The 23,060-nt window shown below is 38.0% G+C and overlaps 2 protein-coding genes across 2 annotated transcripts; one reads left to right on the top strand and one right to left on the bottom strand.

Moving 5' to 3' along the window:
• The first annotated feature begins 3,400 nt into the window (after positions 1-3,400).
• LOC118344061 (protein RALF-like 32) lies at positions 3,401-3,922 on the top strand. The gene has a single exon (XM_035683853.1). The coding sequence runs from the start codon at positions 3,445-3,447 to the stop codon at positions 3,811-3,813; it is 369 nt and encodes a 122-aa protein (XP_035539746.1). The 5' UTR covers positions 3,401-3,444; the 3' UTR covers positions 3,814-3,922.
• Positions 3,923-5,304: 1,382 nt separating this feature from the next.
• On the bottom strand, positions 5,305-17,441 carry LOC109011700 (histidine protein methyltransferase 1 homolog). The gene is made up of 9 exons (XM_018992995.2): positions 17,251-17,441; positions 17,000-17,122; positions 16,846-16,908; positions 16,033-16,099; positions 15,770-15,870; positions 6,728-6,772; positions 6,328-6,642; positions 6,138-6,240; positions 5,305-5,671 (listed from the first exon to the last, which is right to left on the bottom strand). Exons 1-9 carry the CDS (start codon positions 17,266-17,268, stop codon positions 5,589-5,591), a joined length of 918 nt encoding a protein of 305 aa, XP_018848540.2. The 5' UTR covers positions 17,269-17,441; the 3' UTR covers positions 5,305-5,588.
• Between the last annotated feature and the right edge of the window lie 5,619 nt (positions 17,442-23,060).

The raw sequence follows: 23,060 nt of genomic DNA, 5'->3' as shown, positions 1-23,060 counted from the left end.
GTTGATAAAGCAACTGTTGATTGTAGTTGCTTTCCAACTAATGGCAGACATACCTTGTCAGAGATATTCTCTTATCTAAGTCCCCAACATAATCAGAGTCAACATAACCAACGATGCTTCAACTGACGTCGTTTCCTTTATTAAAGACCAAGCCAACATTCGAAGTGTTCTTCAAATATTGAAGTATCCATTTCATAACCTGCCAATTAATTTTACTCGGATTAGACATATACCTACTAACAACGCTTAAGGCCTATGAAATGTCTGGACGAGCACAAACCATAGCATAGATGATACTATTCACTGCATTGGAATAAGGAACACGTGACATAGATTGTTCCTCCTCATCATTTTGCGGAGATAAAGATGCTGAAAGTTTAAAATGTGTTGCGAGTGGGGCACTCATTGATTTAGAATTGGTCATTTCAAATTGCTCAAGCACCTTCTCAATGTATCCCCCCTACCTTTTCACTATCATGCCGAATAATGTTGAAGTCTCCCCCGCCAAGAACCATGGCCTCCCCTCATTGTCTAGGCTTCAAATCTCATCCCCCAACTCCATACTCAAACGTCGAAAACAGTTGGCATAGACAAAAGTAACAAGCATCCTTTCCTCCCCAAGCGAGAACCAACTCTTGCCACCCAAAAGTTGATTAGTGTCCATAACAGGTGTAAAATGTAGATCATCGTCCCAAAACAACCAAATCTTGCCACCCTCTTGCAAATTAAAAGCATAGTTATGGAGCTTTAAACGACGAGCCCATCACTGAATGTTTTTGTCATCCAAAAAAGGTTCCATGATTGCAACAATATGTGGTTTTAACTTCTTCATTAACCGGGATAAACCATTTATAGACGAATGCACACCTTGAATATTCAATGTAAGGGTGTTAAACATGTTTTTTGGATCTAGTGGTGACCCCCCCCCAAAAAAAAAAAAAAAACCCTAGAATTCATCCTCTCTAAATTCCACAAGTCTCGAATAGGCACTTCCATGTCTGGATCAGATTCATAAATCTTCCTTAATTGGTCACCATCTTCATTCGGCATGTCAGAGTCTGAGACAACACAAACCGAATCCTCTTTTGCTACCAAAGTGGACTCCATCTCATTCTCCCTCTCCATATCATCAATAACTCGTTGTGCAACAAGTCCCAGTTCATACTCCAACAGTTCATCTACCAATTTTAAAGAACTTCAAGGGGACTTCAGCTTTTCAGCCAAGAGTTGATAGGCATCCCGTGGGGATCCAACCTCCTCCATGACCTTTAAAAAATTACCTTCGGGATTTTCATGATCTTCACATTCCACCGCTTCCCTCTCCTTTGTAAACGCCTCCACTCCCATCACAATCCCATCCTTGGAACCATACAAGACTTCACCCGATGACACCCCTGAGTGATGTCTAGCCTGAATCCTATTAAGAATCTCATCTCTGCGAATTTTCCTTATCTCCTCAGGAGACTTCTTGATTCGTTCAACCTGTCGCCAAATCCTGTTTGCTTCTTTTTGTTTCATCTGCACTACTTCTCCCACTGCATTTGTAGATTTGTTTTAATAAATGGCAGTTTGTGTCCGAATGACCTTGAACATGACACCTATGGCAAAAAGTGGGCAGAGTTTCAAAAACTACCTCTTGAAACCTGCTACCCATTTCACCAGGAGCCCCAATCCAAAAACCCTTTCGTACAAGTTGGGTGATATCCATTTTCACACAGCATCTGGTCCCTTCTGGGCGTGAAACACAGGCAGTAGCATTATCTCTCTTCAAGAATCTTGCAAAAGTACCTCCAGTGAGAATTTTTCAGCATGGAAACGTGATAAAATTTTGGTGGCAGACCGGGTAGGAACAACCACACCGGTGCCTTAATAGGTTCTTTGTCCTCCTCAAAATCTGGTGACCAATGGAAAATGCAGTACGAAACTCCCTCAATATTGAAAAATTCCCTTGCCATGGCAGTGCATTAATCTTCCTTGTTTGTCATGCGAACCATCACGTTTGCCTATTTCCTCATTCCTTCCACAACATATGGAACTTTCAATCCCAATCTTTGTTTGATAAATCTTCTAATATGATCGAGAGATGGTCGTTTGAGTAAGAATTTTAATATAACAGAGAATCGGAACGGGGCGGCAGAGCGCTTGATTTCATCCTTAGAGAATTGGAAAAACATCTCCCCCTCCTTAAAACTTGGACATCTCATATGAATGTCAACCTCAGGGAGCGGTTTCGGGGGTCCACAACAACATTAGTGAACAAACGGCGTCCTGCCATAGCCTGGGGGCTTGGCGGGGCCTCTGGAGTAGCCATGCGGCTACCCTAGGGGAGGAGAACAAACGATAGGTATCGAGAGAGAAAAAAAACTTGAGAAATTCTTTAGGCAATCGGCCTGCGTCCCCACCGCGGCCTCGCGGCTGACGTGGAATTATTTAAAAAAAAAAAAAAAACAGAAACCTAATGAATCAAAGACAATTCTTGAAAAGAACAAAAAAAGACGTGGCTTCTGTGTTCGTGCGAGAGCGAAACCAGAGAGTGGGAGTGAAGCATTCCGTTTGTGGTCACCTTCGTGGGTGAAGGATTCCGATTGTTGCGGTCGCCATGGTCACACAGTCCAGATCTTTGAGTCGCAGTCGTCGTCGTGGGTGAGAGAGAGGTCTGCGGTCGTCGTGAGGTCCACTATGATTCAGAGATGATGGGGCAAGGGGAAGACGTGGGGATGGGGGTTTTGATGGGTCGAAGACGAAGGACTTCACACAGTCCAGATCTTTGAGTCGCAGTCGTCATCATGGGTGAGAGAGAGGTCTGCGGTTGTCGTGGGAGGTCCATTGTGATTTGGAGATGATGGGGCAGGGATGGGGGTTTCGATGGGTCTAAGACGAAGGACTTCAAGAACTGTCTTTGATTCATTAGGTTTCTGTTATTTTTTTTTAAATAATTCCACGTCAACCGCGAGGCTGCAGCGGGAACGCAGGCCGGTTGCCTATAGAATTTCTCAGCTAGCCATGTCAGCAAAAGTTGTGGTCCACTAAGATGGAGACAAATTAGGTTTTTTTTAGAGCAAGCTCTTCACTTTTTAAAAAATATCATACTTTCCATTTCGCTTTGTTTCATTGATTTCATTTCCATTCTTTTATATTACATCCCGCTCTATTCTTCTATAAACTTTCCAATGGAGAGTAAAAAGAATCCTAATTATGTCACAGCTTCAATAATTATTTGACTCTCACTTTTATTTCTAAACATCGACCTAACCCATCCAAAGGCAATACTATACCAAAATATCATGTACGTAAAAAGTGGCACATGAAAAGTAAACAAATGCTACAATATCCTCATGGGGTTGGTGAAGTGCGGCTTCCACTATAGCTTTTTGCAAAAAGTCTGTCTCTCTCTGAAGTGCTTAAAAAGTTGGAAGAGTACGTAGTAATCAAACCACATTTGAAATGGAAACAATGTCTATCTCTCGCGTGAAGTCTCTCAAATTCTGCTGCCTTCTTGCCCTGGGCCTCCTCCATCTCATCGACGGTGCAGCTTCACCGGCGAGCGGCTATGGTTACCCGCCATGCTACGGTTCGATTGCAGAGTGCAACGAAGAAGAAGATCATGAGCTGTTGATGGAGTCAGAGACAAGTCGAAGGTTTCTTGCAGAACAGAAAAGGATCTCATATGGGGTTCTGAACCCAAACCAGCCAGTCTGCAATGGCGGAGGTAGAGGTCAAGCGTATAGTCAAAATGGAGGCTGTCTACCACCCCCATCAAATCCTCCTAGTAGAGGTTGCTCTAAGTATTATCGTTGTAGGACTGGCTCCTGATCGAAACCTCATTGATTGTTGGCTCTATGACATTATCATCGTACGTCTATAATTGTTGGAACCAACTTTTAAATCTTTGTGATTTGTAAATAAATTATTTATTGTGAAACCCTTTACTGTTTAGGTAAAATGTTACAACACAATTTTTTTATCCTAGCCGATATTGTTAGTAGCGTTTTTCATGTGTCAATGAGCGAGATTATAAATATTTTTTTTCTTTAATTTAAGGTCTAGTTTGTTTTTACAACTTCTCTCAACTCATCACATCTCATCTAATCATTACAAATTTCTCAAATTCTCACACAAAATAAAATAAACAATTCAAAATTTTCAAATTCCAAAACAAAAATAATATTAAAAAAATATATTTTAACAATATTTTTTTTAACTTTTAATTTTAATCTCAACTCATCTCATCTTATCTGTGAAAACAAACGAGACTTGAGACTATGCAATGATTTTTTTCCACTTCTTGGTTTCAAACACCAAACTATATAAACTATTGCTAGAAGTTACTCTTCTTTTATTTTTTAGGTTAGATCTTAATAAGGGATACATTGCAACTGCAATTCCAAAAACATAGGACTACATAGCAACTTTAATAAGTTGTTGGTTATATTGCAAAAGAAGGGACGTTTTGAGAGAATAAATTGTTGTTTTCACATTAAATTTGCAATCCATGTATATCAGTGAAGTGATGTATTCTAATGGTGACATAATGTTAACAGACGTAAACATAGATTGACATGTATTTCAAAAAGAATAATGCCATCCATAATCCCTTTTTATCATCAACCTTCCACCATCCAATTATAGGGTATTAAATAATTGGAGACTTTCTGTTACGTCCTTTTATCATCTATAGAGTGTCTCTTGGACTTTTGTCCATAGAGAGTTTCCTCTACTCCGTCTTTAACTGAATATGGAGTTTGTTTAACCCTATTTTGGACATAATTATGTTGTCTCTCAAATGGTTTGAGAGAGGCTTGCAGCATAGACTAAACCATGTCAATCACAGTTGTATACTGGGGAGCCATTAGTATTGTAGTTGGTTTGTAATGAATGTTTCAAGTTAAAGTTGTAATGTCCGTTATTACTATATGCAATTTGTTTTATCAAAAAAAAAAAAAATTTGGAGACTACATGTTGCCTAACTTGTAAACCAATCATTTGATGCCACATCATAGAATATTGAGAAGAAGATGGTAAAATGAATGATAAATAGAATTTGCTTTCAAAAGCCTTGCCTTGAATGTCAATTAAATTAAATCAGCTGTCAACGTTGTTCAACATTCAGATTAGATTAAACCAACCATATTGACACACCAACATCTTGGAACTAACCATGTAGCATAGACACAGGCAGAGTTATGTATTGTTGCTTAATTCTGAGATTCTTAACTGCTTACAATTCTGCATATAAAAATAAATACACCACTTGCTGTGGAATTTATCTTAATTATTAAAAAAAAGCAGACTTGCAAATAGATGTTCTCATTTATGCAATTGGGGCATATCACATCATATCAATAATATAACCGATCACTTCCTCAAGTAAACTGGCCAACCAAAATTGTAATGCACACAAAGATTTAAAGCATAATAATAGAGAAACACCAGGTTACTAAGACTAACACCAATGATAATAGTAATAACAATTAATAAAAACAAAAACCCAACTATAAAAATTTGAAAAAGCCTATGAGAAATACTAAAATTTGTCAAATGCTAGTTGGACAATGATTGCTTCCAGCCACATAACTCAAAATCCAGATCTACACAAACGAAAGCTTCCATACCTCTCGAACATTGGACGAACCATCTGCGACTTCGGCAACCAGGCTAGCTGCCATAATACCTGAAGAGAGGAAAAAGGGGACCATTTAACAGGTATTCTGCACCATGTGAGTACATTTCACCAAAATTCAACCATGACAAGAACCAAACGTCAAGCATGGATGCATAACTCGTGAACTATATATCTTCTTGGAATTACATATAGTGTGTATATGGGGAATATTAACTATGGATCTATGACATAAAGACTACATAATAAACAAATTTTCCGAGTCTTCATGCTCTTGGGCTGTATAGGTTTTTTGTCCAAGAAATCATTTTTTAAGAAAGTAATTGAAAGTGTACAAGACTTATCACTAAGGCAAAGGCTGGTCATGCATTACAGTGGCATGCTGTCAATGTTTTTGCTTCCTTTACCATTGACACGTAGGAGCCTAAGGGAAGGGAGAGAAACGAATGTGAAAATTTTATGTCATATATTTCCTTCGGAATTTTCTGTGAAAAAACTTTAAGCAGATCTGACTCACCATCTTTCTCCACCAGAGACAGGAACTGCCGTGTTCCCCCACCCACTCCAAAATAATGCTTCTTTGCCGCCATATAAACAACTCCATGAGGACAGCTTGTGCACTGTGAATTACAAGCTTTTAGAGCTCAAGCAACTACTTAATTTCAAAATGCCAAAAATAGGTAGTCTAGGACTCCGTAAACTGATACCTTCTTTATAAGTTCATAAAGGCTTTGGAGAGTGGAGATTGAGTAAACCGTCTCTGCCATTAAGATAATATCATAACTAGCAATTTGACCATGCCCTGAGCTATGGTTTAGATCCTTCTCATTCTCTTGTACATGGGGAAGAAGTTTATGGATTTCACTCCAGTCACCAGCAAAGAAACGAAGCTCACCACCAGAATTGCTCACGTTTGCTACTGAGGGTTGATTATTTTCCAAAAGATTTGCATTTACATTGGGAATGGTTAGACAACGTATGACCTCAGCATTGAAGTCCTGAAAATGTACAGCAGCTGCACCCTGATACGGAAAGCAGAGAAGCTTAAGAGACCTGTGTGGGTATTTTATAATATCTTATATTACAACTGATGAAGCAAAAAATCACCTCAAGGCATGCAAAGACCCCTGGAAGTCCATGACCACATCCAAGCTGAAAATGTTAAGAGGAAGCTCAGTGAAAGTGTAGCAAGGAAGGAGAGGGAAAAGAGATAACAGACATCCGTCTCAATATTCACCATATTCTCAAAATATGTTAACAGAGCAGATTTCTTGACATGATTTTAGTGATGTACATAAACTACCGCAAATAAACTATCCCTAGGGGTTGAACAAAGTTTACAAAAATTCAAATCTTGAATTTTGGCACGCCTAAATCTGAAATTCAAATTTAAGCTTCATCGAACTATTAAATCCACTATACTGTGAGATGATCAAAAGCAAGTTATTATCATTGGAAAATTTAGAACAACTTGAGAATAATCTACATAAAGGATATCATGTATAAACAATATGAGCAGATATATAAAGTACTGAGGGGGTGTATTGTGGGAGATTTGAAAAGCTAGTAAGAACCATGCCCATGCTTAGCTATGCCTAAAGTGCAAAGCAATAGAGGAAAAGCACTTACCCTGAAGCAAAGACATACTAATAGAACACAACTAAAGCACAAAGAGTGCACGATTGGGAAAGCGCCAGGTGCTAAAAAGCATGCTTTTTTATGGTATATTAAAATTATATATAGTTGCACCTCTCTCAAAAGAATTCTAGAGATAAACTTCTCCCATAATCTTTAAATTTCCCCCATTTGAGAGTGTTAATGGGCTTAAGAGAGTGAATATTGCTCTCTTTCTGGGTTCTAATCTGAGAAGCTTCCTCAGGATAGAGGCACATCAATTGATTTTCCTCTCCCTCAACTGGGAGTGGAGGAAAAGGTGGGACTCTTCAAGCCAAGGGCGAGTACAAGAGATAGCTCTCCTATGGAGTCTCTCTGTAGGAAGGAGCACTGTTTTGTACAAAATAGATCCACTTCAACAATTTCAGCGGCTGAATCTCTCTTTCCTTTCTCACTGGATCCATGGATTTCATTGTTTTGAAAAGCATATCCCTTTTGTGTGGATTCATGTGTCATTTGTTAGATCTTATGCATGATTCTGATTACTGTACTAAGAAGTTTGGAGGAAAGGGAGGTGAGCGCTCCTCTTTTGATGGAGGACTCTTGCAGGAAATTACCCATCACTTTGGACCTGGAGAAGGTGCTTCTTATGGAGGAAATTTCTTGAAGGCAAAAGTCACAAGCCCTTTGGCTGAAGGAAGGGGACAAATGTAGTATCGAGATGCTTCAGGTTGAGGGACAGGTTTACTCGGATTATGATGCTGTTAAGAACCACATTGTTGATTTTTTCAAAGACCTCCTTGCTGAAAAATCTCCTTGGAGACCCAAACTCGATGGTATGCCTTACGAGACTATTGATCAGTTAAGCTCTACGTGGTTGGAGAGACCTTTTGAAGTGGAGAAGGTTCTTTGGGTGATTTGTGGGATGGCCAAGGATAAAGCCCCGAGCCCCGGGTCCAGATGGGTTTTCGATGGCTTTTTATCATGATTGCTGGGATGTAGTGGGGGGCGATATTTTTTTAATAATTAATAAGAGTTTTATTACCAAAAATAGGCATAACCCAAGTACACAAGAAGTATACAAGAGGAAATACCTACATACAGCGACTAAAAAGACAGAAAAAACTAGAAAAACTCCAACGCATCATTCCCATTCATTACATTAGCCTTAGCCCAAAGACAGCTCTTAAGAAAAATTCCCTGATTTCATCCAACGATCGTACTTTGTCTGCAAAACATCTCCCGTTCCTTTCTAGCCATAGACACCACATCAAGCATGAAGGAATCATTTTCCAAATGGCTGCAAAACGTAGACTCCGCCCAGCATACCTCCAACAAGCTAGTAAATTCACCACATGCTTTGGCATCACCCAAGAAATACCGATCCTTCCAAAAATGGCATTCCACAAATTTTTAGCCACCTCACAATGGAGAAACAAGTGATTAACTGATTTGCCATCTTTCTTGCACATAGAACACCAATCAACAATACAAAGACCACGCTTTCTTAGTAGATTTTCGGTGGTCAGAATTTTATCATGAGACACCAGCCAACAAAAGAAAGCTACCTTATTCGGCACTTTGACTTTCCAAATACTTTTCTAGGGGTAATCACATACACCTTGGCAGGTTAAAGCATTACAAAAGGAGTGAACTGAGAAGCTGAAATTTCTTTCATGAATCCACACCAATCTGTCTACACTTCCTTGGACAATTTTCAACTCATAGTCTGCTGAAAAAATCTGAAATTACATTAACTTCCCAATCATTTACATTTCTCACGAAGTCAACAGTCCATTGAAACCTATTATTCAAAAAAGAGAATGAATCAGCCACAGTTGCATCTTGCTGCCTTGCAAACTGAAAAAGTGAAGGAAATTCATCATTGAGAGTTAACTCTCCACACAAATTATGATGCAAAAAGTGAATTCTTGATCCATCCCCCACCTTAAATTTGACATGTTTAACAAACTCCCCCCAACCCATTCAAATTGAATTCCATAATCCCGTCCCATAAGCTCCTTTTACTTCATTTGAACACCAACTACCCCACATACCCCCATATTTAACATCCATCACATTTTTTCATAATGCATCTCTTTCTAAATGATATCTCCATAATCATTTCCTACAAAGAGCTTTATTAAAAAGCCTCGAGTTACACGCCCAAACCACCATTTGAAATCGGTTGACATACCTTATCCCAACTCATAAAATGAAATTTATTTTCCTCCCCACAAGAAATTCCTATAGATATTTTCAATTTTCATAGAAACCCCAACCAGTAGAGGAAAGAGAGAAAGGAAATATGTTGGAAGATTGGACAGTGTACTCTTGATTAAAGTTATTCTACAACCTTTAGACAAATATAATTTTTTCTAGTTGGATAACCTCTCAATCACTCCTTCCCAAATCGAAACAAATTTATGCGAGGCACCCAAGGGAAGACCAAGATACGTCATAGGCAGCGATGATATTTTACACTCCAAAATATTAGCCAGATCTGAAATATTTGACACTGAGCCCACCGGAACTATTTCAGACTTGGTTAAGTTAATTCTCAATCCCAACACAGCTTCAAAACATAGCAAAAGAGCTCTTAAGGACCAAAGTTGTTCTTGATTGGCTTCACTGAAAATTAATGTCATCGGCGAAAAGTAGATGAGAAACAATCACACTACTCCGAGAATCACAGCCCACTTCAAAACCCGACAAAAAACTACCACCCACCGCCGCTTCAATCATTCTACTCAATGCATCCATGACAAGATTAAAGAGGAAAGGAGATATCAGATCTCCTTGTCTCAAACAACGTGAACTATTGAAGAAACCAGCCGGGTTACCATTCTTAATCCACGTACAACACCTCTCACCAAAACCACGTAATCCAAGTACAAAATGGAGAATCTTGGCATAGAAATACAATGCTTAATCCATGTACAACACCTCTCACCAAAACCATATCGACCAAGCAAATACAAAAGAAATTCCCAGCAAACATGATCAAACACCTTTTCCATATCCAATTTAACCAAAACTCCAGATTCGCCCAATTTAATTTTGTGATCCAAACATTCATTAGCCGTTAACACCGAATCTAATATTTGTCTTCCTCTCGCAAAAGCATTTTGTGGCTTTAATATAATTCTTCCCATTACTGCACTCATTCGATTGGTCAGTACCTTATAAATTATCTTATAAATCCGGTTAACCAAACTACTTGGCCTGAAATCCCGCATAGTTGCTGCCCCCACCTTTTTAGGAATCAAAGCTATAAGAGTAGCATTGATCCTTTTCTCGAATTTTATAAAAGCATGAAATTCCAGAAATACCTTCATAATGTCTTCCTTCCCAATGTCCGAACATGCTTGGGAAAAAGCCATAGAAAACCCGTCTGGACCCAGAGCCTTGTCTTTAGCCATTCCTTTGACAACATCAAGCACTTCTTCTTCAAAAACTCTCTCCATCCATTATGCATTGTCTTGATCAATTGCATCAAAAGACAAACCATTTAGCTTTGGTCTCCACGAATATTCTTCCTTGAACAGCTTTTCATAAAAATTGACAACAAGTTCCTTGATGGCCTCTTGATTAGAAAGTATGTTTTCGCCATCTTGAATAACTTCTATAGCATTGTTCCTCCTATGAGAGTTCCCCATTTGATGAAAAACTGTTGTGCACTTATCACCTTCTTTCAACCATTGAACCCTAAATTTTTGCCTCCATGAAATCTCCTCCATTAATGTGATCTTTTCCAATTCAGCAACCACCCCTTTTTTCCTATCCAAATCCTTGCCTGTTGCATAGACTGACACCTCCCTTATCTCCAAACATTGCAGCTGTTCAAGCAGAAACTGTCTTTTCTTTTCAACATTCCCAAACTCCTCAGCGTTCCATTTTTTCAGATCTTGTTTAAGTGCTTTAAATTTGCTAACAAATACAAAACTTGGGGTACCAAAGAATGAATATGAAGACCACCATTGCCTCACCCTTTCCTATACACCTTTGGTAAATCCGAAAAAAGCATTAATGCATCTTTAATTGCTCTTATCCCTAAGAAAGTTGGGGGAGTGGATGTGAAAGACTTTTGGCCTATTAGCCTCATAAATGGGGTATATAAGATAATCTCAAAGATGCTTGCCAATCGCATGAGTATAGTTAGGAGTAGTATTATTTCAAAATCTCAGAATGTCTTTGTGAAGGGGAGACAAATTTTGGATTCGGTATTGAGAGCCAATGAATGCTTAGATTGTAGAATCAAGGAGGGCACACCCACCTCTTATACAAGCTAGACATGGAAAAGGCTTATGACCATGTTAATTGGGAGCTTTTGTGCTATTTAATTAAGAGGTGTGGTTTTGGGGATCGATAGATTTCATGGATTAGGCATTGTATAACTACGGTTCGCTATTCGGTTTTGGGGAATGGAGCACCGGAAGGATTCTTTAATCGCTCTACGGGACTAAGAATGGGGACCCTCACTCCCCTTTGCTATTTGTCGTTGTTATGGAAGCATTGAGTATTATGTTGAGAGTGGTGATGAATAGAGGCTTTCTTGCTGGATTTTCAGTGGGAGGTGTTACTATATCTCACCTTCTCTTTGTTGATGACACACTACTATTTTGTGAGCCGTACGACGATTATATGCAGTACTTGAGGGCTGTATTACTTTGCTTTGAAGTGGTTTCAGGCCTGAAGGCAAATCTCTCAAAGTCTGAAATGGTTCCCGTGGGTGGTGTGCACAATATTCAGGACTTGGCAAATATCTTGGATTGTAAGGTTGCTTCGCTGGCTTTGAAATACCTCAATCTTCCATTGGGGGCTGCTTTCAAGACAAAATCTATTTGGGATGGTGTGTTAGAAAGAATTGAAAGAAGATTGGCTGGGTGGAAACGGATATACTTGTCCAAGGTTGGTCGATTAACTCTTACCAAGAGCACTCTATCTAACCTCCCTACCTATTTTTTATCTCTTTTTCCATTACCTGCAAGTGTGGCTTCTCATATTGAGAAAATTTTTCGCAACTTTCTTTGGGGAGGCATTAGGGAGGAAACAAAGTTCCATCTTGCTAGTTGGGATAAAGTTTGCTCACCAATTCCATGTGGTGGTGGGTTGGGGGAGCGTAATGTGAGGGTTTTCAATAAAGCACGTTTGGGGAAATGGCTGTGGAGATACCATAGGAAAGGGGGAGGGTTTATGGAGAGAAGTCATAGATGCTAAGTATGGGTATATGTTGGGGGCTTGGTGTTCTAAGGAAGTTAGAGGGACACATGGCGTGAGATTGTGGAAAAACATTAGAGCTGGATGGGGAAGATTCTCCAAGTTTTTCAGATTTGCAATTGGAAGAGGTAATAGAGTTTATTTTTGGCATCATGTCTGGTGTGGTGAAAGGGCTCTAAAGCAGGTGTTTCCCATGCTCTACCAAATTTCTTGTGACAGAGGATCTCGTGGCTGACTTAGTGGTACTATCTAATGGTGCTGTCCATTGGAATGTAAGTTTCTCAAAAGTGGCTCAAGATTGGGCGTTGGATATACCTGCTGATTTCTTTGACTCGTTATATGCAAATATCGATGGGCAATGAGATGGATGATAGGATGATTTGGTATTTGAGTGGAAATAACAAATTCTCGGTGCACTCCTTCTATAAGGCCTTGGGTGTATCTAATGATCATAGTTTTCCTTGGAAGGTTATATGGCAATGCAAAGTACCTTCTGAGATTTCTTTCTTTGTATGTACTGCATCTCTTGGGCGGAGTCTTATGTCGGATAATCTAAGAAAGCGTGGTCTCATCATAATAGATTGGTGTTTTATGTGCAAGAGAGACGGGGAATTAGTGGATCATCCTTTGTTACACTGTGAGGTGGCTAGGTGTTTACAAAATGAGACCTTAATCGGACAGGGGTGGCTTGGGTCATGCCTAGAAGAGCTAGGGATATTCTAAGGTGCAGGACATGAATTAGGGGGAATGCCCAGATAGTTGCTATGTGGAGAATGATCCCTCACTGCATTATGTGGTGCTTGTGGCTAGAGAGTAACAAGAGGTGCTTTGAAGACATGGAGCGTTCTTTAAATGAGCTGAAGTGATTTTTCTACAATACTTTACTTTCTTGGGCTTCGGCCATTATTTGTAATACGGACAATCTTCATGACTTGCTTGTATCTCTCACTAGTACCTAGATGTAATTAGGCATGCTTGTTTGTATATTATCGGTGTACTTAGGCAATTCCTTTTATATCAATAAAATTTTCCTTTTACCTGTAAAAAATAGTTATGGCCAAAATTTTGCCAAATGCATGATGATTCCCCAATTCAAGGAAGCTTCTACACTTCTTGCCATGTTTACTTTAATCTTCATTTTCAAGGTATTCTAACTCTACGGACCTCCGGGAATAGGGCGTTACATGTATCATCAGAAACGCCTGCCTTGGACAATCTTCATGACTTGCTTGTATCTCTCACTAGTACCTAGATGTAATTAGGCATGCTTGTTTGTATATTACTAGTGTACTTAGGCAATTCCTTTTATATCAATAAAATTTTCCTTTTACCTATAAAAAAAATGTTATGGCCAAAATTTTGCCAAATGCATGATATGATTCCCCAGTTCAAGGAAGCTTCTACGCTTCTTGCCATGTTTAAGGCCTCGTTTGCATTTAAAACCCACCTCAACTCATCTCATCTCATCATTACAACTTTTCCAAATTTTCACACAAAATATAATAAACAATTCAACTTTTTCAAATCCCAAAACAATTTTTTCAAATTTCCACACAAAATATAATAAATAATTCAACTTTTATTCTACTATTCACAAACCATCTCAACCCATCTCTGAATCCAAACCACTCATTAATATTCCTTTTCAAGGTATTCTAACTCTCCAGACCTCCAGGAACGGGGCTTTACATGTATCATCAGAAACGCTTGCATCAGCCTCCATAACTATAACAAAAGGACGATGAGACAAAGGATTCCCTTGACATAGACCTCACGGACTACTACAAAAGCCTCTAGTGGTGCTGTTAAGAAAAGGGTAAAGCTCACCTTGGAAATTCAGTGAATAATCCAACACCACCACTTCTCCCCAAAACCACATCTCATCATTTTATACATAGAACACCTACCGACTAAAAAAAAGCTTACATAGAACACTTGTAACAACTCAGACAAAACAATACCTATTTCTATGCTGCAACCCCAAAAAGACTAGTTAATTTGAAGCTTTCCTATAACCACTCATAAAACCCAGTTTGAGAGCCAATGAGGGACTTAGCACCCATGAATACTTTTATAACCTACCCAACCTATGTCAGATTTCCAATGTGGGATGGGTGTGTTACAAATCCCCATCTTAAATTCCTGACAACCTTGTCAAGCCAAGTCATGAAATGCTCTAGTTTCTAATGGCTGGTCTTACAATCTAAGTTGAATATATAATGATCCAAAGATACCACTAGGTACAGGGCAATAACCCCAAAACTACTAGTTAGTTTGAAACTTCCATAAAATAATTTATAACGCCCAAATTCACCTAGTAAGTAGCCAATATGGGACTTAGCTCCTATAACTACCTTTATAACCTATCCCCTCAATGTGAGTTATTCATGTTCCCAATGTGGGACTGAGGTATTACATCACTTGACCCACTTGAAAGCTTTCTTGAATCAAGACCCTCATTTGCAATGAGGAGTGAATCCAATTTTTTTGTTCCCTAGTGAAAGTACTTTGGGGCCTGAATATTATCTTGTCCAACAGCATTTGTAAGTCTATATTAGCAAGCATTTTACAATAAAATTGTAGACCCTTCCTACTAGACTAATAAGACTAAAATCTCATATCCATAGCCCATAGTTTTTCTTCTTTTTTGAATAAAAGTGAGAAAGGTTGATTTGAGGATTCTAATCTATTTACCATTAGCATGGAAAGCTTGAAATAGCTTCATAACATCTTCTTTTACAACTTCCCGACAAGTTTGGAAAAAAAAAAAAAAAACCAAAAGAGAATCCATTAGGCCATGGGGCATTATCACAATTTAGGGCTTGGACCACAACCTAAGTCTCCTCAAATTCTCTTTCCAACCAACTTATCTTGACATCTAGAGCATCAAAAGAGAGGTTTTATAACTTTGGCCTACAGCCTACATCTAAACTATTCAGTACACAAGCTCATAAAAATTCAAAATATGATCACTACGTTGGGTATTATTAGAGAGTATATCATATAGAAACAATAGACTTATTCCTTCAATAACAACCATCCATGCCACTGGAATCATTTAGATGAACAAAACCAACATGAATTTCCTTGCTATGTAACATGAGCACGGGCATTTAGAAGGGAAAATGTAAGTTGTAAATAATAGCAATCAATGATGCAATTGAGCTGCTGCATCAAAAAGTAGTCATAAAGGCCAATGGGATTGCAGTTCCATTTTCAGTTAAAGATGAAAAGCAATGAGATCTATCATCCCAAGTATCAGCATGTGTAAGCATTTTTGAACAGTACAGAATCACCTGTAAATTAGGAGCCCACCTCTAAAACTCGCTTTCCGCAGAATGACAAATTGCCATTTTTTACTTCTGAGCAAAGGGCTTTAACTAGATCCAGTGAACCTTCCCATAACTTCAGTCCCCCTGTACCCCAAAAGCAAGCACATGTATCCACAATTATGTCAATATGTGCATTACAATGATGTCAAAGTAGTTCAGTTATGAATACGAAAACTACATTTAAATAACAGTTACTACAAAAAATACAAGTTAAAATGAAGCAAAGAAGGAAGAATTCTTACAAACCTTCATATTTTCCTGGGACTAAATCAGAGTTGGATAGACCAAAAACCTCTTGCGTATTTACACGGCCCTGAAGAGAAGTAATACATGTGATGGATTTGAACTTTGAGGGTATTTTACTTGAACAAATCGCTTGTTTTATAAATTGTTGGGAATGATTAGGCTTAATATTATGACTCAAATCCATCCATGAATTATGAATAGAAAAATTGGCACTTTTCATTCTATACCCAATCCATATTGATTTCAAACCCTGGAAACTCTCAAGTTTTAAGAAAGATCATTATATTCGGCTTTCCCTAGTATGTGAAGAATTATAAAAGAAATTAAAATTTTAAATTTTTTTAGAAGCTTCCATTATCCAAGACAGGACAGTGAACTCCACTCTTCCATTATCCAGGCCATGTTCTGATTAATTTCAGAAATTGAATCGTCAAAAAAGATAAGATTAAAATTGTCCTTCCTCTTACATTGTTGTCCATTCTATTTTCTTAAATCTTAATTTCCTCAATTTTCTTGGCAATCAAATAGGCGGAAAAAAAGAATTCCCATTACCTGGGACATCAAGCGCAACCTAATAAAGCAATTCAACTTTGCTAGGTGCTGTTTTTATTGATTTTGGAAAGTGAAACTACAATCTACATAAAATAGAAAGTTTTTACTGTCTTAGAATCCAAAATTACAGAAACATGAACTATTCACCTTCCCATGAGCAAAAGAAAAAAAAAAACTATTATTCTTTTCCTTTAATGTTTATTTCCTTTGATTTTTCTTCATTTTTTGGGAAACAAAACCAGAGGGAAAGAGAAAAGTTACCTTGAGCAAAGTAAGCTCCCCCAAGTTCAACGGCTCGACGGTATATTTCAGAGATGCAGATATCTATTTCACAGGAAAAAATCTCAATCAGACCCCTAAATTGTTGAGCTCGGTTAGTTAAAAGCAGCAGCAGAAACAACAACAGCAACAATACCTCGGAGGAAAGTACTTCGACACAAGGAGGTGGAGGTGGCTGAGGTGTTTCTGGAGAATCAAGAAAGCCCAGACCCGCTTTGTCCGAAGATGAGAATAAACGAAACATTTCGAAACCTGGTTTCTGCGCAACGTTTATGAGGGGCGTTAATAACGCATAAAACGTATACAAGTAACAGAACGAGGAAGCCCAAATCAATTATCTCAGAGCGTTTATTGTCCTAAGATATGAGACTGTGGTTTAAAGCTCACCTGAGAGTTTGCCGCCATTGTTGCGGCAGCTTCTGCTTCCCACAACGGCACTTCGAAAATCAGCTGCGTTACTTTTCGCCCTTGTTCAGTTTATGTTTATTTTTTCTTCCTTTTTCGCGAATACTACATTTTCAATTGGGCTGTGCTGCGCATCAGCGAAAACCGCAGCACACCACACAGTTTTAGTTTTTTTTTTCACTCAATCTATTAAGTGTGCAGCGGCTTCAATAAACAATAGGCTGATATTTATATTTTCTCTTTCCAATTTAGCAAAGACTGCATTGAAATAGGCTCGGTTCGTGTTTGGTTATCTTAAGTCTATTTTATAAAAATGATTTTATCTTATCTCATTTCATCATTATAATTTTTTCAAATTTTAATATAAAATATAATAAAAAATTCTATTTTTTCAAATTTTTAAACAATAATAACATTAAAAATAATTAATTTTCAATTTTCATTAAAAATCATCTCATATCATCTCATTATTCAAACGAGATCCAGGTAATTTAAAAATAATTAATTTTTTTTTATAAATAATAAGAAATTTATTAATGCAAGTAGATAGACATAATTTAAATACATATGAAGTATACAAGTGAAAACACTTAAATACGAACTATGAAACTAGGAACTAGCAAAGTTCAAACTACCCAAACTTAAAAGAATCCCCATTCAGTACAAGAGTTTTCGCCCAAAGACAAAGAGTTCGAAAGAAAAACTCTCTCTCTCATCTCCGTCACAGTCCATCCGTCCATCGTATGCTTACGCCATCGCAGTTCGTCTGTATCTCCATTGTTAAAGGTAAGTCAGCTTAAGCCTTGAATCCAATACTTTATTTTTTATTTTTTTGTCTAGTTATGGAGATTGGAGGAAGGTTTGGATTAAATAGAGAAGTTGGAGGATATGATTGTGTTTTTGTGAACTGTGTACTGTGAAGATTTGATTGTGTATGTGTTTTGAATATTTGATGTTGTGATTTTGTGTTTCGGATAAGAACCCTAAACTAATTTAGGATTCCAATCCTTTAGGGTTTCGAATTGAAAACCTAAAGGATTTTAGATCATTATCTACTCATGCATGACTCTACTCGGTGGCGTGTTAATTTTGTTAGAAATTCTAATGACTGGGAGGTGGATCTTTTTACATTGTTCTTTAACTGGCTGTATTCAAGTATTGTGATACGTATCAGTGAAGATAAATGGTTTAGGCCCATCTAGAGAAGCAAGCCCCCCCTCCCCCCTAGAGTGAATTTATTCATCTAGACACTGACCTAATATGTTAACCCGGATAACTTAAGGAAGTGGGAGGTCTTAGCAATAAATATATGTTGCATGCGTAAGAAGAGAGAGGAAAAAAAAGGATCACCTAATTGCATTGCGAGGTTGCCTACACTTTATAAGACATGGTCTATGGCTTGTCTATTGGATAGATTGGGTTATGCCTCCTTGAGTGGTGAATATTCAAACATACTAGAAAAAGCAATTTAGTAACCATCAGTGTGCACTCTGTTGTGTTTTATGATAAATTTTGGAGGGAAATAAATGAGCATGGCTTTGAGGATATTGAAATTTCACAAATGGAGCCTAAGTCTTATTTTCTTATAATAAAACTAAGTTTCCTCAAGCCACCTCCAATATTTTCCTTTATTGTTTGTGTGTGTGGATGGATGTGCATTTCATATGCAGTATGTTTGTGTCAATCAACTGAAGGAAGAACATATCTATGTTTTTTTATTAAGCATATATCTACTTCTTCTATAAATAAAGCATAAATCTAATTACATACACAAGTGTCAAGAGCAACCTGAAATAACAAAATCAGAATAATAATAACAAGAATAGTAATAGTAACAATAATATAAATATAGTTATAGAGTTTAGTTTAAACAATAAATCCAAAAATCACTCATTACAAAAACACACATTGGGATAATGATAAAGATTGTTGTCGAGATCCAAATACGAAAAGAGGATTTGACTATTATTGTAGCTGCATTAAATATATTCTAAAAGATAGGAATCAAACACGGTAGTTGGGGTTCACATGAAGAATCTGATTGCACCATTTCTATCAGGCATGTTGCTACTCTATTTCTAACCTACTCACTCAAGCTCTATACATCTCTCTTTTATATGTTTTTTTTTAAAATAGACGTGCAATGAATTGCTTTTTTTTTTTTTTTTTTTAAATGTGAATCATTGGTATTTATGTTTTCAAATCAAAATTTTTGCTTATTTTGGAGAATGTCTACTCCGTCAGATGTTAGTGATAACTCTTCTACCCCTACCCCAACACTTAACCTTACACCTAAGACTAACCCCACGGACCCTAGTCCTAATCCTACGGAGACGGAACCTTGCCCTGCTTCCAAGCCCACACAAAGTAATAAACATGTTTCTATAGTTTGTTCTCACTTTACCAAACTAGAGGGTGGTGACCCCAATAACTCCTAAGCAAAGTGTAATCACTGTGATAGACTCTATGGATGTCACTATAGGAAACATGGTACATCACAATCAAATGTCTATTTAAAAGAATAATGTAAGAAAAGTCCAATATTGAGATCCTTACAAGAGAAGAGTTCATCTAGACTAGAGATTGGACTAAAACAAATGTCGGATGAGAGTAGTGGGGGTTCAAAGTTGAAGGGGTACACTAAATATGATCCTGATGAGTGTAGAAGAAAGTTAGCTCATATGGTTATCTTGGACGAACTACATTTTCAGTTTGTGGAGGGGAGAGGGTTCTAAGAATATTCTCATTGCTTGGAACCTAGATTTAATCTTCCTTCTGCCCATACAGTGGCAAAGGATATTAAAAAACATTACAAGAAAGAGAATGATTTGTTGAGGGGCCAATTGGCAAGTCAAGTAGTTTGTCTCACTACCGATACTTGGACATCCGTCCAAAATTATAATTGCATGTCTTTGAATGTGCATTTCATTAATTATGATTGGACACTACACAAAACAAATTGTGAAATTTTATCAAATTTTCGATCACAAAGGTGAGATAGTTGGGAAGGCTTTGGATGTCGCAATAAAGGAGTGAGGGTTGGCACGGGTTTTGACAGTTATAGTTGATAATGCCTTATCTAATAATGCTGACTCAGGATACCTTAAAACCTATTTTAAAGAGGCAAATAAGACAATCTTGGTTGGTGATTGTGCATGTTAAATGTGATGCATATATTTTGAATTTAACTGTGACTAATGGCTTGAAAGATATTTATGACTCAGTTGCACGAGTCAGAATGGTTGTGAGATTTGTAGGATATTCTCTTGCCAGATTGGAGAAATTCAAAATTGTTGCGAGGAATGCGGGCATAACATCCAAGAAGGGTTTTTGTACTGATGTTCCTACAAGATGGAACTCAACCTTCTTGACATTGGAGGCGACCCAAGAATATAAGGTAGTTTTTGAATTATTGGGTGGTGAAGACATTCAATATGACAAATATTTTTATGAGCACGGGATATTAGGAAAGCCTATTGATGATGATTGGGAGGTGGTTGCTATTTTTGTAAATTTTTTGAGACTTTTCTACGAGACCACATTGAGACTATTTGGTTCTTTGTACCCTACATCTAATAATTTATGTCAACAAATATATAAGGTGAAAGAAGAATTAAATGAAATGTATATGAGTAATCAAATTAGGATACGAGAGATGACATTGATGATAAGGGTAAAATATGACAAGTATTGAGGGAATTTGAGTAGGCTAAATGTTTTGTTATATGTGATTGTTGCTCTTGACCCCCAGATTAAGATTGATGGCATGATATATGGTTTGAGACTTACGCACGGGGCTGCATGGGCTAAGCTTATTGGGACAATGCTTAAAGAAACCATCGGTAAATTGTTTGATGAGTTTATCGTGATTAGGGGTGGTAATGCACCTAAACCTACCCCACCGTCTCCTTTAGAAGCCGAGGCAGGGAAAATCGTAGGTTGGTGTGAGGTGAGAGGCTCTCACAGAACCTCCTACTAGTTTGTCAATCTATAAAGGTGAAATCAGAGTTAGACCGATATCTGGCAGGAGATCTTCTCCCATATATGGCAGAATTTTATACATTAGCATGGTGGAAGACCAATGCCGTGAAATATCCCGTCTTTGGAGAGATAGCCGCAGTATTTTGGTCATCCCTATTAGCACCGTTGCCTCAGAGTTGACCTTTAGTACTGGAGGGCCCATATGGGATCCATTTCGGAGTTCTTTAATTGCTACCACTATGGAGGCATTGATTGCTCGCATAATTGGATCAAAGAGACAGAAATTCATGTTCTGGATATTCTTGACTTTAAGAAGGCCGACGACGAGAAGGGTGGTGATCAGCATGGATCTGGTAATCGTTGATTTCATTTTATTATTTTGATTTATTTGATTTATATTAATTTTATCAGTATTAATTTCAAATTTAATTGTTGTAGCAATACATGAGACGATGTTTACCTCCGCTGTAGTATGACTTCACCATATTGGACCCCGACCCACCATTGCCATTTGTCATAGGTTTGTACAATTTGTATTGTCCCTTAATTATTTTTTGTATTTATATAATTTTTAGTATTTGATTGTTTTTATAATCTTACAGTCATATGCATAGCTCAAGCCTCAATCATAATCCCAAGGACCAACATTCAAATGATATATTCTCAATATCTCATCTTAATTCTCATCTTGGTTAGTCAGATTTTAGTTTCTAATTTTTTCATTTATGTTGGTTCTTTGTAATTTAAATTTAAATTCTAATTACTTCTTTCCACCCTTAGCCACCCCCAAAATGTCAAATATCTCACTTAGCAGTTACAAGTTAGTTCAGTTGTATTTAGTGATTCAATTATTTGTAATGTTGATACAATTTCCCTTTTTTGTTTGTAATTTCATAATTGTTTTCTCTTAATTTTTATATTATTTTTATTATTGTAATTTTTTTTGTTTGTTATATATATATATATATATATATATATATTCTTTTTGTTAATTTCTGGTCCCAAAATGATTTAGAATCTAGGTATAGACCATTTTGGAACCATTTGGGCCATTTCTATTGTTTCTGGGCCGATGACCCATTTTTTTGGTGGGGACGGGGGGTAAAAGTTGTTTCTGGGAACTACACCACCGCGAGCCGCCATGAGCAACCTCTCCTTCACTTTGTAGCACCTCAGCCCCCACGTCCCCCTCTCTCTCTTTCTCTGTTCTCTCATTTCACAGCCTTAGCCCCTGCTTTTCCAGCACTGCAACCAGCCACCTCTGCCACCAAGCCTCGCCGCGACCACCCCCTCCCCTCATCCATCTCGGTTTCACTCTCCTCTCTTGGATCTCTCTTCTTCCTTGCATGTACTATTTTTCCCTCATTTATTCTCTTTGTTATAACCTACTACAGCTGCTATCCACAACGCTCCACCACCATGTCGCCAGCCAACCACAACCCTCCTCTTCCTCGACCCCTTAGTCTCTCACTATTTGTCTCCCTCTCTATCTCTCTTATTCATCCAGCGCTACCACGATCTCCACCACCACCAGCTTCCATGAAGAACCAACAGTGATGCCTCAAGACTCCAACCCCCACCGTCTCCTTCACACAGGACCACAACCACTGCACCCAGTGGAGAACCTTGTAATCCTCCAAACAGCCTCTGCCACCACCTACGAAGCACCCTCCCTCCATCGTAACAACCTTAAATCACCACCACCGTGAGTCTCCCAACCATGGGTTGCCTCCTCCATGCCCCAATCTAAAGCCCTCCTATGGTTCCACTGCCATGCACGGCAAACCCAACAACCCTTAAACAGAGCACCT

Source organism: Juglans regia, chromosome 12, assembly GCF_001411555.2.
Source record: "Juglans regia cultivar Chandler chromosome 12, Walnut 2.0, whole genome shotgun sequence".
NCBI classification, from domain to species: Eukaryota; Viridiplantae; Streptophyta; class Magnoliopsida; order Fagales; family Juglandaceae; genus Juglans; species Juglans regia.
This window is presented reverse-complemented; position numbering and strand designations above follow the sequence as displayed.